This window comes from Electrophorus electricus, chromosome 4 (genome assembly GCF_013358815.1).
Source record: "Electrophorus electricus isolate fEleEle1 chromosome 4, fEleEle1.pri, whole genome shotgun sequence".
In the NCBI taxonomy this organism is placed as follows: Eukaryota; Metazoa; Chordata; class Actinopteri; order Gymnotiformes; family Gymnotidae; genus Electrophorus; species Electrophorus electricus.
Window position 1 is genome coordinate 26617882 of NC_049538.1, and position 21513 is coordinate 26639394.

The window sequence follows — 21513 nt, forward strand, 5'->3', positions numbered from 1 at the left end:
GACAGCCCAAACCCAATCTGTAAATACAGCACCACCAGCAGAATGTGGGGTGCCCCAGTAAAGCTTTTGGGTGTCTACTGATTTCTGTGAATAATGAGGAATGAGCCTGTGTATGGGTTAGACTGGAGTTGATATGTGTCTCAAAAAACGGCCCAGTTTTACTTACACGTCCACAGTATAGCACATACCATAATACTCGCCCGACAATAAGCCCATTGTTTGCTATCAGCACTCTCCATCTCTACTCATAATTACCTGCCTTGTTTGCACATGGCACACCGAAAGACGGAGCTGTGTGTCATGCGCTCATGGTGAAACGTTTCCTTGTTTTTTAATGTGGTCCTAACAAGCCCTGGCTGACATGCTGCTAGATAAATACGGGAGCTAGCGTAAAAGTCCAGAATTTCTGGTGAGCTAAAAGGTCTCTGGTGCTCCTCACAGGAGGAGGAGGAGGGAGAAGGGCGTGAAGGCTACATGCTGCTCTCCCAGAGAAGATTTTCAACTCATCAGCCAACATAAGGAGCTCCCAAGATCTGGACAACCAAGCAAAGACATTTCTGAACCATTCAATTTCATCTCTTTACACACACACACAAGCACACACACGTCAAAGAATGGTATCACCTCGTCCTAACCCTTGATGTATTGTCTATCGATTGCAAGAAGTGCTTCGGGAGATGCGATGGAGGCCCTGGTAGGGAATTAGTGGGGTCTGTGATGGATGTGTGGGGCCTAGTAGGGAAATAGAGGGGTCTGGTCCTGACCTGCACACCAACACGGACTCAGAGCTGCTACTTTCCTCTGCTGCAGGTGCTGAGCGGCACCTGGACCAAAACAAGGGTTAAAATAACTTGTTTATATCTAAATCCATAAATGCCCTTTGGTGGGTGCCATTTAAATTTGCATGCACTTTGCAAGCAGTACCACGATCACTCTGGACATTGTCATGTACTTTTCCAGTTTACTAATGGGTTTCTCTCTCTTTTAAGAGCTTTTATTTGAAAAGGAGGAAAGCCAATGTTCTGTCATGGCTCTAACACAGAGATCTCCTCCAGTGTAAAGACAAGTAAGCTAGCCGTGTTAACCTGCAGCACTGGTCTGTTAACAAACCATGTGACGCTTACCTCTTTAGCATGTATTCTATTACTGTGACCCGCCCCCATGCTGTCACTCACTGTATTCAATTTACTCTCCCAGTTAGTGCTAGTAAGCACTAGTAATTTAGAATGACACTGTTTTGTAGTGTAAACAATTGCAATGCATTTTCAGGGAACAATGTGTTCTTACCAGTAGACAGTCTGTCAGTCAGACAGGTCTCATCAAACCATGTGTTTACAGAACAGCCCCCCCCCCCCCAAAAAAAAAAACAAAAAAAAACAAAAAAACAAAAAAAAAAAAAACAGGTCACATCAAGGAAAATAGCTTGATCACCAAAGATGGTAGCTTTTGTATCTAGGCAACAGATGACAACATAGCATAAGCAATCATAGCCACACTGATGAAAGGTCAAAATATGGCTAACCAAATAAGCCAGATAACAGGTTGTATGGAAGTGGCATCACTGTGGTCGCATAATTGACTTGGCTCTTGCATGCTGTCACTGTGGAGCTCACAGCTTGCCTCACAGGCAAATGAAGCACTGTTTGAGTCCTCGTGTAAGTTAATTAGACCTGCAGAGTCCTGTTATCACTTGATCTAACAGATTTAGACATGCAATAAACATAAGGCATGAAATGCCAGGAAATACTGTTTCTTAACCTGAGGGTCAGGACTGTTAAAAACAGACTGCCAGTTGGAATTGCATATTACAACAAACTTGTTTTTCATAAACCATTTATTTCTCTTTTTTTAAAAAAATGATTTCAGCTACAGCTATCACTAATAATCATTGTAACAATAATTAAGGAAAACATTTATCTGACACTTTCATCCAAAGAGACTTACAATTATGACAACTTGAGGGTTAAGGGTCTTGCTCAGGGGCTCCACAGCATCAACTTGGTTGAATCAGCAACCTTCCAATTACAAGTCCAGTACCTTAACCACTGAGCTACCACTTTTGTTCATTTTATGTAAATTATTTGCACTCACAGTTTTCATTGAAGACTGCACTAGTCCAAAACTTCTCACCTAAAGTCATCACAGCACCTGGGCTTGAAATCGTAACTTGATCCACAACCATAATAACTGGATGGTACCAAAAGCCCCTTCTAAACGAGAGCGTAGACTCATGGTGGACCTGGAGAAAGTGAGTCAGCAGATATCAGTCATGGCAGGCTGTCACCACTGTGAGGTCACATGCCAGCACATGCGCTGGACCTAGACATTGAAAACAAACAACTGGAGGAGGTCGGAGCTCTGCCAGGAATACTGACTTGGGCATGGGGGAAGCCAGCTCTCCCACTCATTATGGTGTGCAGAAAAGATTTGGATTTTGGAAGATTCAGATTTTCTTTTCTTTCTTTTTTTCAAAGGAAAGGCATCAATGCATGCTTTGGAATCAGGCGTGATTCATCCATAGTTCATCCAGAGAATGATTACAGTATCACGCTCCTTTCTGGAGATGAATTGGAAAATGAGACACATAGAAAACTATGTCATGAGAAACAGCTTGATGGCATCCAACCCAAATCATCACAGGGTCATTCTGAATGCTGTGTTTCAGACCATTGTCTCAGCATTAACAAGTCGCAACCAGACTAATGTAACTGGATGCAGATTGATATTTTCTGTCCACTGGTACATTAACAAGATAATAAATCTGTCCCTTTTTAGTTGTTTGGGGAAGGAAAGACAAACAAAGATAATGAGGTAGAAAAGATGTTTTCACCAATACACCATTTCCTTAGCAGGTGACAGTGCAGTCAAAGGTTACAGCTTGTTGAGCAGCCGTAACCAGCGGACAGATAGTACGATTTTCTACCCAGCTCATTGGACATGAAGCTGGCCGGAGCATTACCATTAAGCCCATTCCCTTATATTGCTATGCATGAAGAACGCAAGCACCAAGGAGGAGTGAAGCAGCACAAAACAGCGAGATGAGACCCCAGGGACGCCAGGATATCAGGCGCTTTGAATGTCAATCGTCCAGGCCTGTCAACACTCATCTGCATTTTAACCTCCCGTCGGAGTGACGCGTGCTGCCAGCCAGCCTGACATATGGAGATGTACAGCGAGAAACCCTGCTCTGGGGCCTTCATTAGCCCAACGCTGCCTCATGCAGTATTTACTGAGTGGTCTGCTAATTGAGTTTTAATGTCACTGTCTGCTCCCCAGGACACAAACGCGCAGGTAGGTAGATGAGACTTTAAAGGGCAGCCGTCCCTGTGGCTGGACTGCACAACGTGCCCCCTCTGAACTTGTCTTGGGGGGGGGGGGGGGACTATCACTTAATATGGGAAGGGAGGAAGAATCCTGGGACTGTAGCTTTTTAAGCACACACACATACACCTCTCACTCAAATACTACTTAAGGCCTGGTAGAAACCCTCCAGAATATCTGGGAGCCCCATGGTCCAAATGCTGTGATAAGTACAAAACAAATCCACTCTCTGAAGGTATGCATAAACCTTACAATCGTATCACAGGCACACAGCAACAATCTTGCACACTGGAGACGTCTCCCCTGATCTGACAGAAGTCAAGCGCCTTGAGAACACCCCGCTTACACACTAGTTCAACTAGCATCCAACCCAAAGGCATTTGACTAAGATGAGGTTTTTTTTCCCCCCTCCAATTTCCTTTTACACTCCCCAGGATCTGAATGTGTGAAATTATTAGAGGTAAATCGCATTTTCACATTAAAGGAATTAATAGCAAAATAAAAAAATAAAAACAGCAGTGTCTGCAGCTGAGTAAACAGAGACCAATTTGCATCTCGTGGCTCAGCGCTGAGAGATGAAGCACTGTGAAGCTCATTAGAAGCTTGCACTGCTCCACATTATTTCACTAGTCCATTCCTCCTGCACCACATTAAAGGACGTTCAGTGGAGAAAATAATTTCTTTATGGAAACAATTCATCCAAGTAGCAGATAAACCATGGCAATCATTTACTTCAAAAAGCTAGACCGACTAATTAACGGTGTGAATTCAAGCAGGAAGTTGGCATTACTTCCAACACGGTTAATTGCATTGATGTGTGTTGTGCAGGTTAAAAGCTTAAATAGACAAAATCCCTTTCACTCCAGTAATATAACTGTTCCCTTTCTCACAAGTTACTGGAGGAATCAGTTGAATAGCTCTCCCGTGTCTGCTCCAATTTAGCCTTATCTTTAAATATATTAACTCATGAATTGACTTCTTTTCCCCCTTAATATGGACACATTTTTTTAACATTCTGCTATTCCAATTGTTATATCACTGTTAATAATTGTGGTGTCTCTGCCCGTGTTCTTTTTAGGGATGCATGCTCAAGGATCCTGCTAAAATATAACCAATGACTGTTGTGTGGATCATAGGTTTTAATGGGTTTTCACCCAAGGTAAACTATTTCCACCAGATGTAATGAAGAAATTATAAAAGGATAGTGTGTGCTCTCACCAGAAAAAAACAGCATACAGTTAAATGTTGACTGGGAATTATTACTGACAACCCAATAAGCTCAAGGAAAATGTTCTCATGTTCCTGAAAAAAGCAGGACCGTGTGCTCGAGCTGTGCCTTCTGTTTGAAGATCAACATTTCAAAGTGTGGTGACCATGGAAGACGAGTCCATCAGGCAAACGATCTCTTCCCCCCCTTCTTGGATGTAACCTTTCCACCATAGCAACGAGGCATGATAGTTATATTGTAGTGTGACTCATCAAACAGCACACTGTCAAGATACAGTCAGCCCAATTGATCGCACAAGTGATTTGAATGGTACCTCATGGGCCGGAGCCCTTTAACCTTTCTCAGAGATTCTCCACATCAGTCACTCTACAGCATGTGTCCAAATGGAAAGAGCCAGAGCAGTGGTAGTAGATCTGAGAGAACGGGGCATACGTTCTCCTCCAGGCATCTCCTCCAAGATCTGCCATCTAATCTAGTCATCCAAGTTGCCGTGCTGAATAAACATCACAATCAGTAGGCAAGTGGCTGGAAATGTTAATGGTCATTTTGGGTTAAATGGGTGTAACATTTAATCCAAGAGGCCCTTGGTAATCGTCTCATGGTCTCATCAGGTGTCAGAGAGCATCATTTACTACTTGCAGTCTCTCCATTGGCGTCTCACAAGGGCCAGTGCTTGGTCATCTTCTATTTCCGCTATTCATGCTCTCTTGGGGAGGCCTATAGCTTCTCCTACTGCAGCTAAGATGATGCTCACATTTTGACATATCTTGACATGTCTGGCAGAGATCACCGATATTTTATATATATATATATATATATATATATATATATATATATATATATATATATATATATATATATAGGAATATAAGTCCACGTGACTGTCACCTCCTTTGACAACTGTCTGATTAGTTGTAGTTGAAAACCTGGTTGTAGTTTTGGATAAACAATTATGATTCTCCAGAGTGCAAACCTGAATCATGCTCATGCAAGTTTCATTGCTTGAGGAATTGCTACCACTAACTTTGTTAAAACATGTCTAAAATCTTGTAGGACTAATGGCATTTTGTGCTATTTTTAGATTAAATACCTCGTGTGGCAAAATCCACATTAAGACAGAACTTTTAAAACAATTTGTGTACAAAACAAAGTAATATATAGTCAACCAAGCATGAAGACAGCAAAAGCAATTTCACCAGTGTAATTGAATTTAGCCTTTTGCCCAAAAAGCCTATGAAGGGAAAATACTATCCATATCATTTGCTCTAAAATAGCTTCTGTACTTGCACTCTGCAGCTGACCAGTATGTAACCCTGTACCCTTACCATTATCATGAGACATGAGGTCAGTCCTTGGAAAGAGCCCTGGTACATGTAAGTGCCACAGACAGATTTATTAAAGCCTGTGAGTCTTGACCTTCTGACTGTGTGACTGAATTTACACTGAAATTTTCAATAATTGAAGCAGTACAAATACGAATACCAGTAGAAAGTGCTGTCAATCATTTACAGAATCTTTCCAGATTGGTCTGGTTATTGGAAAATAGGTCAGTAGTGTTTCATGTCATGCACATATCAGAAGTACTGAATAGACTTAACGAGGTTTGTACATGCAGGTGAGGGTGCCTTGGATGTGTGTCAGGAAAAACCATATAGTTAACTATATTCATGACTTAACACAATGCATTGTTGAAAGTAAATATGGGTCACATCAGTATGTTCAAGGCCACCAAACGATCACAATGTATAACACCCATACATTTATATTAAGTCAGCTTTAGGAAGGTGGTGGGATATTTGTGTACATAGGAGTTTAATCTGTATTCATAGATGAAGAAATAGTGTCTACAGGAAGTCAATTTGTGCATTTACAGTACACAGGTATATTAAAAGCATCCAGCCAAGATCTGCACTTTGGCCAAAAAAATCACCCATGAAATAGGTCAATAAAACATTAACATTCTCAGGATACCAGACTCAGCTGATTTCAGAGTACAACAGGAGACCCAGCGGTGGTGGAAAGCTGTTTACAACTGACTGTAAAGCAGCCCATCATATGACTATAGAGCACGTGTAAATAAACAAAACACTCAGGGCCAAGTCCCCAAGGTAAGGATTAAGCCAAATCTTAGAAAAAGTCATTTTCAATGGTGATTCAGCACTGGCACTGTCATTTAGTCCATGATTAGGACTAATTTGTCTGAGAAACTAGATTGTATTAGCTTTCTGTGCATCCATCAATTGCAGTTCCTATCAGACTGAATTTGGTAATGCAGTGCTGCCATCTTTTGGTTAAACTCACCTTAAAGTTTCTTTAGTGGCTTGGTAAACGAAACCAGGGCACAAGTCATTTACATAAACCCACCGTTCAGAAATATAACACACAAGAGCAAACATCTTCAAATGCTGTTTATTAACAGTTGTGTGCTATGGCGTTCAGTTCTGTTCTGACGGTCAGCATCAAGATAAGTGAAAACACAGTGCTCCAAGTATACTACTACAATTGGGATTGCACTCAGCAATCATGACTAGTAAATGCCATTTACCCTACATGACAAAAAAAAACAAAAAACAAAAAAACAAAAAAAACAAAACACCCCCCCCCCTCCAAGATTCAAGAAAGTGTTCAATACTTCAGAGAGGAGGAAAAAAAGCATTCACCAAAGCCGTCTGTCTCAAACAACCCCATGTTCATGATTACTATGAATTTGATAGTAACACTGAAGTAGAAAACACATTACAAAACCAAATTGGTGAACATATGTACAGGCTTATATATATATATATAATAAAGGTATTTTTAAAAAAAGCATTCTTTAAAAAGTTAAATAATATTGGAGTATTGCACACAGTAATGAGGGGTTTCAAGAGGAAAGGACTCTTGACTGTGATGCCAATGCCGTGGCAGGTCTTAAGGTTTTCTACGTCTGAAAGACAAAATTCAAATAGCTCTAAATTATTAACTCCTTTCTGTTCAGTGAAAGTGTGTGTTTGGAACAGAACTTACTTTGAGTAGCCATGATTTTGATAACCAGGCCCCAAGTTTGAGCCAGCCCTCATCTCCACAGCCACAGCACACTAAACATACAAGGTTTGAGTCATCAGCACAGAGATCAAAACAGTCACCAGCATGAACTTAGAAAATGTGCCACAGCAGATGCAAGCACATCCCATCATGCAAAACCCCAGTGCAGTCAAAACAGAAAACCAAGTTCGTACCGACTTTATGACATAGTTAAACAACATATCGCCAAACTCCCAGTAATTTTATAAAATGAAGTCAGAAGCAGCAGCGTCTTACCCTGGTCTCTACATCAGTCCAGGACCCATCCTTGCACTCTTCCTGGTTTGGTCCAGTCTCTGATGATGTCCTCTTACGACTTTAGCAAAACACATTAACTTAAAAAGGTACATGCTATAAACTGTCAAGTAAAGAAAAAAAAAGGGGTTTCCTACAAAACTTATAGAAATATACTTCTCTTAAATATTTACCTTGGGCCAAGAGGGTTCTCTTGTTTTAGTGTTTCAATATCAGTGAACTGAACTGACTGTCCTCCACCTCTAGTTTTGAAAACTTCACCCTTAAAATCATACATAAAATATTTCATTAGTTATAGATTCTGAGGGATCAAAATATCAGCGAAGGAGGGCAATATTAGATATCCAAGACCACTACCTTGATGAGTTTGGTCTGAATCTCTCCATCTGAGGCCATCTCTTGGTGTGTCAGCATGTACTTGTCACACTTGGCCAGGGCCTTCTCGCTGGGAGCACTCACTTTGATGGCGTTGGCTACACTGGGCTGCATAACCGTGTCCAGCTCCACATTAGTGGAGGGTTTGTGATCAACCCATCTCTCGGCTCCAGCCGAGTGCGAGCGCCTGTGCATAGGTCGAACCGGAGGCCCAGTCTGTCCAACGAAACCACACACAAAATCAGGAGCAGGGAGATGTGCCGAGAAGAGATGGTTAGAAGTGAGTGTTAGTGGGTTCTCTAATGAAGCACATACCAAGCTGTTATGGTCTAAACAATGGACAAGCACTATGCAAAAATTAAATATGGGGTTTTTTTTAATTAGTTGGTACAAAAATAAATTTTAAATTTGGTTAATAAAACAGAAGGTTCAACAGAAGATGGTATGTCAGAAATTTCTTCCTAGAAACCAGTAATAAACAAGTACACAAACAGGAAAAAAAAGTAAATATTTTAAAAAGACAAGTTTTCCAGGTGTGTGAGCACAAGTGATAATGGTTTGGTTGGTAATCTTAAAGCTTAGTTTATTTGTCTAAAGTGCGATACAAAACATGACAAGGAAAAAAAAAAAATAAAAAAAAAAAAATAATAATAATAAAAGAATAAAATGATTTTTTTCCCCCACTGACACCGCTATAGAACTGCAGCCATTAGGCAACACGCAAACCACCATGTCATGTAAGCACTAGTTGTTAGTGTTATGGCAGCTACCTACAACTACAACGAGATATGCCACTGACCCTGTAACCAACCTCTTCTAGGCCTACATCTGCTGGCTGGACGGGTACCTCGCAGTCTCTGGCCCAACACCTGCCTCTCCTCCTACTAAGACTGCTGGGGGGGCCCTGAGCTCTGCTCCTACCATGGGGAGGGGAGGGGCTGCCCTGCCTGTCTGTCTGCGGCACCCGCTGCTCCCACTCGGAGATGCAGGAGGCCACAGACATGCTGCTGGTGCTGAGGGAGAGGGGGGCTGGCCTGAGTGCCTGAGGGAGGGGCCATACTGGAGCCTGGAAGGGGAGAGGCAGCATGCGAGCAGCATAAGATGACCACACAAAGCATCCACACAGGGGGGAAAAGAAAAAAAAAAAAAAAAAAAAAAAGGTAGGACAAGTAAAAGATTTCTTTAACAAAGCTGTTAAATCAAATTTTAGCATGATAATCAGTATCATTATGAAAAATAAATAAAATAAATCATGCAATTGTGTAGAGGGGGAAAAAACAGTTTGGGAAGTCAGACGGACAGGCAGACAAAAACAGAACAGTGGCTGACAATAGCTTGCATTACAGTGAATCAGAAAGGCAAGTCACGGAGACATACGGGCACGGGTGAGGGCGAGGCTGATCTCTTGGCAGGCACTCGATCCTTCTCTCTGGAAGGCCGCTGGGGCTGATCCGGCCGGCTGTCCGTCTTGCTCTCCGTCACGATAGCCTTGAGCTGTTTCAGCTTCTCATCCTTCACCCACAGCTTGTTCTGCATCTCCAGTTCCTTGGCATTTACACGCCTCTCCTGCATAGCAACACACATGCACAAAGCTTCGAGCCAAGGCCTTGGCAGAATGGAGCTTGGCAGGCCCCACTGTACAGTCCAAGGCCTGGAGCCTCAACATGCCAGCACTGGCAATGGAAACAGTACAGGAAAACCTAACAGGGAACAGGGTACGCCAGAAATGCACAGAACTTCTCAAAATGTGCCATGATCAGCAGCTACAGATTAGAGAATGTGTCTGGTTGTATCTAATGCACATATGGACAAATTCTAATCTTTTTAAATTTGGCAAATAATTAACATAACATTTTTGAACAGCAGAATAAAACACTCAGACAAGTTTAACCAGTAGCACATATCCCCACTGTTAAGCACTGAAATAACATGCTTTAAAAGTGATGAATTCATCACAATTATGTCTTCAAACTGTTTTGAAATCAAGATACATTTCAATGTAGGGGGGGAAAAAGGTCTCTCAATCAGAAAATGGACATGTTTTCAAATTTGTACTTCAGCTGCAGCATTAAACCAGAACTAGAGCAGAGCTGTCTGGGGGCATGGATACTCACACACTCCTTCTGCCACCTGAGCTTCTCGTCAGTAACTAGGCCGTGCATGCGCACCTCCATGCGCTTCTTCTCAGAGACCTCACGCTGCAGCCTGTGGTCTCTGCTCTCCAGCTCATGCTGCAGTGCTCTCTTGTCCTCCTCATAGATGTTGGTAGTCTTCTGCAGGATGTCGATCTGCACACCAATGAAAGCAGCATTGAGCCTCATGGCCCACAGAGCACCCACAACAGCACTGCTGGTGGTTTTCGACTGCCCGAGGTTGGCCTACCTTGTACTCCAGCATCTTGGATTTCTTCTCTAGCCGATCAATCTCGTTCTTCTGGTTCTGGATCATTTTGTCTTTCTCACCCAGTCGGCCTCGCTGATCTTGGATGAAGTTTTCTTTGGACATGAGGTTGCCATCCAGATCTTGGAGCATAGACTTGAGCATGTTGGCTACCAAGATGAAAAAGAGAACAAAATGAGACTTCAGCCACACACACACACACACACACACACACACACACACACACACACACACACACACACACACACACACACACACACACACACACTTAATAACACAATACCAGCTTTGTTGTAATCCTCAGTCACCATCTGCCGTATCCTATGCCTCTTTTCCAGAGCCTCTATGAGCCTAGGAATTGTGTGATCATCATTGGGGTCAGAGAGCTCACTGGCAGGCAATGGAGGAAAGCTCTGCAGCAGCTGGTTTAGGGCTGCAGGAGGCTCTGGGCAAACGAAAATCAGACATTAGGGAAGAAATTGATTCCAGTGGACAAGCAAGGCCATCAGCCATTTTGGTGTAAGAGGATAAGCAATACCTCCATCTACTGGACCTCCACGTTCCTCTAGCCGACGAGACAGCTCCTCCTTGAAGGCCTGGTTCCGCTGTCTGCGGCCCGCAGCGAAGCCACAGATGGGCCGATCGACAGGCCGAGCCACCTCCACCTCCTGAGTCATCTCAGCAAACCGCATCACCAGCTGCCAAAAGACACAAGACTTAACTACAGAACCACAAGATCCGAAGTTAAAAGAATGCTGCAATTAGAATATTCATTTATAATTCAGAATGCAAACTCATAGGCTACACTGGCTTACCATAGTTTCTTCGTAATCATCAGTCTTGGGGTTGACACAAACCACCATTCTGACTTTGCCTTCTCCATCAAAATAGTTTTTGAACAGGTGGGTAACTTTAGAGTCTCTGTAGGGGACCATCTAAGGGGAGGGGGGGTGGTAGTCTGAATCATTAAATGTAAATTAAAACAGGGGACTTAACTAAATTAAAGTATACAGGCCAGGAAATATCCGCACATACCTTATTAGTGCCACACATCTGATTCTCTCTCAGAACTTCAATACACGTGCGGAGAGTCATTAGAGACTGATTGATATTGCCTGTAGTAAAGAGAAACAAAATGAACAGTGCATTTCACTTAGAACCCAAGGATCTGGAAATTCAAGACAAGTGGTGCCCAATTCTCCACTGAGGTATCCGACCTGCTTCCCGAAGGCGGCTACCCTCTGCACGAGTTCTACTTGTGCGCTCACTGCCAGCCAGATCCACCAGACACAGCTGGCTCACATTCACCTGGTTCTTATCCTATAAAGAGATAAGGAAAAGTTGGCTGCAAAGTGGAAAGAGTGCCACATTTTGTCTGAACTTCAGAACATCATCTTCCCATTCCCACAGAACAGAGATGTGTTCACCTGCAGAACATTGTCTCCGTCTGCATCCAGTGGTGCCTGGGCGAGTTTGATGATGAAGACACTGTGTGATCTGCTAGACTCTCGATTCAGCTGTGTGTTTGCAATCCGGCGCTTCTTCTGACCTGTTGGTCAACAGTCACCTGTGACAAACATGCACTGAAAGCTACTGGTGCTAGAGTCAACAGCATTTTAGCTCACCTCGCCAAAAGACTTCAAATGCTTCCTCAGTTGACTTGACTTCCACCTCAGTGCATCCAGCCACATACATATTGTGGTTTTGATCTTCCCGCAAAATTTTAGATTGTGGTGGTCTAAAAAGCAGTTAAAAGCATTCAAGACTACATTTGCAACAGGGAAACTGGACAGAAAAATATAATAAAAATATATTTTTTCAAAAGCAGGTGTCTTCAAGCCACACTAAAATGAGCCATGCCTCATAAGCACAAGACATAAGCAAAGCAGGAAAGTTCCACAAGCCAATAAATAAAAGACGAAAGTTTAGAGAACAATGCTGTATGTAACGACACAGCTAAGTAGTACAGGTTATGCTGCGCAAGGGGCTCCAGTCTAAATCTACAGCAGTTATCCACTGGTCACGTACATGAACTCAGTGTTGTGTCGCAGAGGTGTCCCTGCACCATTCCACCTAGCAGAGGAACAGAAACATTTTATCTACAAGCTACACTACAATAGACACCATCAATGTCCAAAGGAGATGGACCATCACCCATAAGCACAGGTGTGCATGTAAAGGATCAGATACAATTCTGCCTGGCTATTTTCAGTATTCTCTGTGCACATATATAAAAATCAAAGTTAAAAAATAAATAAATAAAAAATACAGCACATGAGCAGTAGTGTAAAAGCTAAAATAAAGCAGGCTTACTTTGGCTTTATGAGGTCCATTGGCGCCTCTTCTAGCAGATCATAGATGTAGTTATTGTAAATCTCAATATAGGAGACAAACACGCTGTAACTGCTGTCCTCATCCACATCATCAGCCTTACAAGCTTCATCTGGGTTAATCATATCAGCAAACTCTGGGTCCACTCTTTGCCTGCACAACAAGGCCTCAGTAAAGTAAACAATCCATCAACACAACCCACACTTAAGTGAAAAACTTTCACATACCTGGAAGAGGGAGTTTTTGGTACAGATTGTTGAGACTCTCGTTTCTGTCGCTCCAAAAGAGCATCTACTTGATTTTGCACTTCCATACCATTTTTATCATCTGGTTTAAAAACCTGGATGGTGTGAGGGACATTCACGAGCTCAGAATATACACTTAATTTACTGTTAAAAACAAACCACACTAAATTTACTTACAAATCTTTTGGCCTGAAAAGGTCCAATGCTGTTGAAAATCATATCTAGTGAGCGTGGGAGAAGTCCACCTTGGCCTGGGGAACCAGTCATTGTGTAGGTTTTCCCACTCCCAGTCACACCATAAGTGAAGAGAAGACCTAAGGAATGGGGGGGGGGGGGGAAGTATTTGTTTAAACACCTGTTCATAAACCAATCATATTTGATTCAAATTTGAGTGAATTCTTCCCTTACCATTTTTTCCATGAATTAGGTCATCGGCAAGGGGTTTTGCAACGTCTTCAAACAATTCACACTGTGTTGTTTTAATTCCAAATACTTTCTTGAAGGAATATTGAGTCTACAAGGCAATAATAAATTACATCACATATACAGACTCAAATATTATGACTTTAGCCATTACACCAACAAACAGTGCACACTTCAATCCCACTTTGCTGCTTACTAGAGAGATTCAGTTTAGCAATCCATAATGCTAGATACTTTAGATACCCTACACATACAGGTAATAAAACAAGATGACCTAGACTACATTCTCATAAAAATACATTTATGCATTACACTCCTGAGTAAGCACATGGGGAGGGAGCTCATTCCAGCGTTATGTATTCATGCAAATCAAACTAGTGCGCACTGACCTCTTTGAATTCGCCATTTCTGTTGGCTTTGAGCCCATCGGGCGCATGCAACTGGATGGTAGTACTACTTATCACCTCAACACAGCATTCTCCATCTTCTGCACCTAGTGGGCGCACACGGCAGTAAACCTGCCAACAATACACGAGTCGTCACTTTGCTGAAAAGTTTGGCTAGTCACACTGTACAAATTTAACTTCACCTCGATTATTATGTAGCTAAGCTACTGAGACAAAACCAAGATGGCTACATCAAATGTGAAACATACCCCGACAGGATCTTTTTGATTGTTCGATGGTTTTTTAGGGGGAGGTCGGCGTGGGGTCTTTCCCTTCCTATAATTAAAGAAAATGTGAAATGGCAACAGGGTGAACATGTTATATCTACCTAGCAAGGCAAGACGGGAAGGTAGGTAGTTAGCGAAGCTACCATGGTTAAATAAAATTACCTTAAATGGTAGCAACGTACAGGAAGCCTAGCCATTTTCTTTACTCAAGCACCAAGAGGTAGGTAGCTGGCTGCTGGCTATATTATCTAGACAGCGAGCTAAAACGATCATTTAAGTAGCTAGTTAGCTGCGCTGTCTATCTTATTCACCAATAGTGAGTTCCCCTACTTTGCTAAAATGTTAACGTTAGTAAGCCAGCTGATGTTTATAAATTAAGACAGCCAGGTAAGATAGCGTTAGCTAGCTATAAACAGTTAGCTACAATGGTGCACGTTGGTGTCGTAAATTGGATTACTAATTTAATATTATCTTTGAATAGCTTTGACAGCTAAGCAGATAGCTAGCTGGCTGGCTAGCGTGTTATAATTCCAGATAGCTAGCAAGCAAGAGCGTTCGCTAACGTTTCCTATGGATTGCTTAGCTACTTAGCTATCGTTTAAACATTCTTTCTGAAATGAATTTCTAACGCTAATATTACGCAAACATTTTTAGATAATTAGCCAGCTAGCGTTGATAACCAAGAATACGGGCTAAAACAAACAAAGAAACACGTCAACCAGACATCTAGCTAACACCAAGCTAGCCAAGATAAATATTTCCTAGTCAACTGTAAACTAGCTAGCTAAGATTGTTACAGCAGCCGATAAACACCACTTCACCATAGAAGAAAAATAAATAAATCAGAGACATTTCTCATGTCAAAACTTACCTTATCATCCTGAGCTGTTTTTATTCAACTTTGCAGCCTTGCTGTTCTTCCCCTCAGGACGTCGAAGTTCGAATATTCCCTCCGCTTGGCGCAAAACGGATTTTTTTTAAATCAGACCAATCATATCTCAGCAAAACGGGTCCACAACTTACGGATGTCCCGCCTGAAACCTGGGACGCAACGTCCGGCTTGTCGAACTGCCCCTCCCCCCAGCACCCAGACAAAATGGATTTAGAAGATGAATTTTAAAACACCAAGCCAAAAATCAGGTTAGTTTATTGATTATAAATATAAACATCATAAATATAATATAACAAAAACAAAGGGGCTTTACAAAAATATTAAAAAAAACTATACAGAATAAAAATAACGGCTATTACTTTTTCCATGTAGATGAACATCTTGTTCTTCAAGTTAAGGTTATACACAAATCTAATAGATAAAATACAGCTTTAGTGTTTAAGGCACATATTGTGAACACAACCTAGTAAACAGCACTGGGTTCAGCGGGAATGTTCATTTCAATAGCTCATTAGGCTATTTGTTAGCAATAAGTTATAGTCCTAAATCAACAGATTTGTTAGCAGTCTTGTATAAAACATGTTACCCAGAAAACTTCATACTTTCTCCTGATTTACATTAAAACACTGCCTTGATTACTGTGAGTGAGAAACTGCAGTAATTTGTGCCCTTTTAAAAATGATTGTCATTTTTAGTGGTGGTGAAAAGCTCCTGAATAAAGATGTGGATTATACAAAGACAGGAGGTGACACAAAGAAGCGCAGCTCCCAATGTGTTTGTAAAGGTAATAGGCTGGGAATGAGTCTGAAGCCACTGCTTCCGTAAGGTCATGTCTAGCTCAATTGCAGTCAGCTGGAAATAGGTGCCAATGATTGCAAAGACATGAAAGAGCTGGTGGCTATGCCCTGTGAAGAAGAAGAAAAAAAAAGATAAATGATTAAACATAAATGAATGGGAAAGACAACTGCTAGTGTATTTTTACTGAACAATACCATTTTGTACAACCCACCTATATAGTCAAAACTGCCAGGTGCCAGGCGTTCAGGTAGATGTGTGGCAAAGAGAAAACCTGTGAAGATGGCCAGTGCAGTGTGCAGGTAGTGGACAGCAGTGGCTTCATTTACTGTGCAACCATCACCACTGCACACAAACATCTGCAAGGGGAGAAACATTCGCAAAGAGTTCAGATGCTTGACAGCAGCGGCAATTTATGAAGACCCTCATTCCCCCCCCAATTAGTCAGGAGGAGTGAGTGGGGAGTTAACTCACCCTACAGAGCAAAGGAACACTGTCGAAGATATAAGGATATGCAAAGGCCACAGTGCGCAGACATTTGCCTAATTTCACATTTGTTCTTACAGCAGACCTAACAAAAGAACATTTGTAAACATTTCATAGATTTGATTTGGACAGTCAGCAAGTGAAAATACAATTTGTTCTCGAGGGCTGTCACTCAAGTAAAGGTCATCCATGCCCAACATGCAAGAGAGATGCTGATTAGGAGAATTTTGGTAATGAGGTGGGTTTTTAAATGTTTCTTAAATTACTAATATTTTTAAAAGTCAGAGCAATCCAGTATGTGTGTGTGTGTGTGTGTGTGTGTGTGTGTATATATATATAGATATAGATAGATAGATATTTTCTTGTCTGCTTTTCCCTAAATTACTTATGTGGTACCATTTCATAACATTTCACAATGCCATGAATCAGCAAATGTCTTGCCTTGAGTAGCAGGCCAGTCCAGTGGAGATGATGGAGTTAATCACAGCAGCAGGAATGTAGTATCTATGGAACATGCTGTTGACCCATTTTTCAGGAAATGCATAAGAGGAGTAGGAGATAGCAGAGCCTGTTGGTGCCCAAAAACCCAAATAAATGCAAACCAAATGAAGGATTTCTAAGAAAACAACAAAATAACAGCTTATTTCCAATGAGTAAGTTTGAACAAATCAGGATTCTGTTCTGCAATGTTTGTGTATGAGATGGAATAATTATTTTACACTTTACGTATCTGTGCATTTCTTATTACTCAGCATTCAATGTAAAAGGTTTAAAGGGCTTATTGTTCTGAAAACAAATTCCAATCAAACCCAAGCTATAGAAGCTGAGAGCGCCGTAGTCAAAGAAGAAGCAGATGTGTCTGGCACGCTCTGACATGGTACTGAAGGTGTGAGCGCAGCTGGAGGCCAGTGGGTAGAGGCAGCTGGAGAAGAGGAAGACCACCAGAGGCCAACGGTAGCAATCCTGCCAATCTCCCTCTACTAGCACCACTAGCAGCTTCCATAAGAAGAACCTGGCAAAACGGACAGTTATACCATGGAAAACTCCAGTGGTAGCTCAGTGGTCAAGGTACTGGACTTGTAATTGAAAGGTTGGTGGTTCAAGACCCACCACTGCCAAGTTGTCACTGCTGGGCCTCTGAGCAAGACCCTTAACCCTCAATTGCTCGAGTTGTACTCAGTTATAAATTTAAGTTGCTTTGGATAAAAGCGTCAGGTAAATGTATTTCTATTACAATGTTAAGAATACCTCATCTAGGGTTTTTTTTTTTTTTTTTTAAGTACTGTTGGACTCCCTCTTCACACGTTTACATACTGTCACAAAGGGGATCACGACTGATGTGGGATCCACCAGTATGCCTTTGTCTGAGAGCTACTATTCACAGCAAAAAACTGGGAACTACCCCAAGAATAGTAGACATAAGATGTTATACAAAATGTAATGTGAAAGTTAATGACCCAGTTGGTTTAATTTCTAGTGAAGTTGTATATTTGTTTTAGAAAATTGAGTCATACCATGTGGGCAGAAAATGGGTCCAGATGTTAAGGGTTTCATTAGTTAGCTGAAAGACACTAAGAACACAGTCTTTAGCGGTACTGTAGGGGTACCGATATCCTGATATAATCCCATCTTCATGGAAGACCTGTGTAGAAAAGAGGGTCCATTAATTCTACACAAGCCAACAGAAGATTGGGATTACATGTTACACATTATACTTTTTTTTATTTTTTTTTTAAGAATTTTGATACATTTATGGCTTCAATAATGAATAGATTTTTGTTATTTGAGTTAATTATTTAGATAACTAGGCAAAAAAAATTAAGAGGCTAGTACAACAGGTAAGCAAGCACAGGCAAACCCAGGCTGTGTTCAGCTTTCACTCCTTTGAAAGTATTAGGCTTTGTGAGAAGGAAAGCAGCACCAAAATACTACTGCATTAAAAGGTGCAGTAAAGTGCAAGTCAGCTGAATGTATGGTACTTACTTTTGGAACTTGGCTGATGGTTAAAACTCTAGGTAGTTTGATCAGGCTCAACATGATGAGGCTCCTACACTCATCTGCTGAGCTCCAGTGACCTCTTTTCCAATTCTTCCTTTTTCTTGGGTTTTCTGGTGTAATCCTCACGTCCCTCTGAGGATGTACATCCGGAGGGAGAAAAGGGAGAAATGGTTTGTGAGAAACAAGCCCACACGCATAAGACATACAGACAGGGTGTGCTTGGGAGCTCACATACATGATCTAGTTGTGCTTGTGAAGATTAGGAGAAAAATACTACAGAAAGAAATTCATTACTGCCAATACATTTAAAACATATCTTTCTGGATAGATGTCACTGGCAAAAAAACAACAAAAAAACAACAACCGGGTACAAACCAGAATGTGTTCTTAAACAGAGGAAGCAAAGCTTCATGGAACAGTGAGTGGAGCTATAGCTGGTGTAAACACCAGAGGAATGTTAATATTAAACCTAATCTTTGGCCCATATTTAATATTTCCGAACCATTTTGACACGCAAATGTTTTTATGCATAAATCTGCAAGCGTAATAAATAAACATGCTGTTTTGTTGTAACAACCATCACAAGCAGTACTTCCAAACTTTCCATCATCACACAGATAGCTCATATCTCAAACATATCATTACTGCCTAAACCACTTTGTAATTATTAAGCTTCTATTGTTTTTTGGGGGTTTTTTTTAAAGAAAGGTACAGTTAGCTACCTGTACCACAGTGACCTCAGCCCTACAAATACCAGTAGATAATTAACTTATACACAGTGAAAAGATCCGTTTGTCCATTTACTTAACACAACTCTCCTTAAATTACACATTATTATATGACTGCAATTCATTTGTTAAAACGTGGTTAATGCCAAGATCTTTTCAGTGAAATGAATGAGTGAAACATGCATTAGATGAAAACAAACCAAACATCAAATGTCCAGATAATTTCAAAGTAGGTAAATAAGGAGCAGGTTTTAAATTATTCATTCAGTGCTAGACATATCTTAGCAATTATAGCAAATCAAGTATCTATAGTGTTCAGCCTCACTTTCTGAAACATGAATACATGAAAAAGTTTCCACCAGGCTGGTTAAAGCATGAGCTTTGTTCTCAACTGCTTTAGCACAACAAAAATGACCTAAAGCCAGGGTGACCATATCTCATCTTTTTCCTGGGTATGTCTTCTTTTTCCTGGACATTCTCTTTATGGGACCTAAAAATGTGTCCAGCCAGGATTTCTAAAATGGTTAGGATTTGGCTTTCCTTTCGTGCTAACATTTACTTTCTACCAATCACCATACTCTATCTGTCTGTTTTTGCATTGCTTCGACCATTCTCTACAGGTTCCACTGTCTTGCTGGCCATGTTTCTCAATCAAGTACATGACCTACCCACAACCATTGGTCAGATTGTTTCTCACCATGTGAGTGTGAGTAAATGCTTCACAGTAGCATATGGCCAGAGAGGACACGAGACGTTTACCTCCCATTTAATGTATCTATCTTTTGTAGGCTGCCTTTACAAGATCTAAAAATGAGGCAACACCGATGGAACAGTGAAGTTCTGAGGGTTGGGCCTCTTTTTTTCCTAAGATCTGTTTTGTTTATGTACACCACGCATGTGACAAAAGAATTTGACAAAAATCAGTCTCCTTACACAGCACGCAACCTGCACTTCGATTAAATTATTTTTTGGGTCAAACAAAACAGAAATGAAAAATAAATCTAAAATAATTATAGATGTGGACAGAGTTTGTGTGGAAATCTTTAGTACACCATATTGGGTTATGGTAACTGATTTTTGTTTATTCTGTGACCATGAAAATAATATTTTTTTTACTTTATACATTTTTGTAATTCATTTAAATTTATTTGTAAGGAACAGTTGAATGGAAAGGTGATTATGGCCATTTAGGCCTGAAGGCAATTGTCACTGGTCCTGTAAGTGCGTACTGTATGTAATCTTAAAGTTAAAACAGTAAATTTACCCTGCATGTCCTGCTTTGACACAACAAAAGTGTTGCGAGTCATTGAGTGGGCTTTTAACTTTTGGAAGTTTGACTTTTGGTGAACAATTTTAATCAGAAAAACTTATAGCCTATTATTCAAGTTTTGTTTAAGCTTTGTGTCGAGTAGGCTAGTATGATCGGTTATATTTGGCCATTCTTTGAAAAATCCTGTCATAGTATTTATGAAAAGTGAACATTTTAAATAATTGATGGTGAAGGTTGAATAAGGTAAACTTCCTAAGTTTGTCGTGAGGGGGCAATTGAATACAAACGTCTTCCGTTCACCAAAGCTTATATATCTTAAAATGTTTGTTTTTGCATTTGTGAACAGTACAACTATTCTGAATCAAATAAGATGTCAACTTACGATCAGACGCTGCAGAATGCTGAGTGCTGCCACTCCAAGATGTGTAGTGTGGTGTAGTTAAATAAGTAAGACTTCTATTTCATCCTCTGTCGATGTATGGGAACTGAGCAGCAGCAGGAGAAAAACATGTCTTTCTTTGTTTTCGTTGTCAGCTGTGGATCCGCGGGCTAATCTGATTGGTTCACGGGTTTATCCTTGCCGCGCCGTCTCCAAGACCTTTCTGGACACATGGCAGACATGCTGTCCAGGGAACCTGATTACTCAATAACAATTCCCAGTTTATATAACTGTGTAAACAATGTGATCGTTTAAAATGTGATTTATTTGGACCATTCGCTTATGAATGCTTTTCAGTATTCTTGATAAATCGCAGACATTATTACCAGTAAATATCCCAAAATCTTATTAATAGCATATTACGTAGGTCTTTCTTTTGTTTTTCTAATGTAGACTGTAGATGAAATGTTCCATTAAATTCCATTTGCTTGATCGTAGGTGCCGCTGTAAAATTGTGACGTTTCACTACGGCTTCCTCCTATTGACTAATTTGTCCATGACTTTTTTGGAGGTGGTGATTAAAAAAACAAAACATTTGGAGTTATTCTGTAACCAAGACTAAATTTTAACCAGTTTTCATAGTTTTTTATT

General features: G+C 40.9%; 2 protein-coding genes across 3 annotated transcripts; both read right to left on the reverse strand.

Annotated features, from left to right (window-relative positions):
• Positions 1-6948: 6948 nt before the first annotated feature.
• kif23 (kinesin family member 23) lies at positions 6949-15249 on the reverse strand. Of its 2 annotated transcripts, XM_035525696.1 has the most exons (25): positions 15186-15249; positions 14297-14363; positions 14031-14159; positions 13627-13732; positions 13396-13532; positions 13201-13313; positions 12956-13126; positions 12671-12715; positions 12268-12380; positions 12070-12191; positions 11860-11962; positions 11678-11757; positions 11458-11577; positions 11181-11340; positions 10926-11087; positions 10625-10791; positions 10357-10530; positions 9620-9808; positions 9409-9422; positions 9042-9312; positions 8225-8458; positions 8041-8129; positions 7850-7928; positions 7556-7626; positions 6949-7475 (listed from the first exon to the last, which is right to left on the reverse strand). In XM_035525696.1, the coding sequence occupies exons 1-25, from the start codon at positions 15191-15193 to the stop codon at positions 7460-7462; spliced, it is 2940 nt and encodes a 979-aa protein (XP_035381589.1). In that variant the 5' UTR covers positions 15194-15249; the 3' UTR covers positions 6949-7459. The 2 variants fall into 2 exon arrangements, with proteins under 2 accessions (XP_035381589.1, XP_026878172.1); XM_027022371.2 differs by lacking the exons at positions 9042-9312; positions 9409-9422.
• A 194-nt stretch (positions 15250-15443) lies between these two features.
• On the reverse strand, positions 15444-21354 carry paqr5a (progestin and adipoQ receptor family member Va). Its single transcript, XM_027022351.2, has 8 exons — positions 20866-21354; positions 18471-18617; positions 18002-18129; positions 17297-17499; positions 16929-17055; positions 16476-16572; positions 16216-16360; positions 15444-16111 (listed from the first exon to the last, which is right to left on the reverse strand). Exons 2-8 carry the CDS (start codon positions 18522-18524, stop codon positions 15879-15881), a joined length of 987 nt encoding a protein of 328 aa, XP_026878152.2. The 5' UTR covers positions 18525-18617; positions 20866-21354; the 3' UTR covers positions 15444-15878.
• Between the last annotated feature and the right edge of the window lie 159 nt (positions 21355-21513).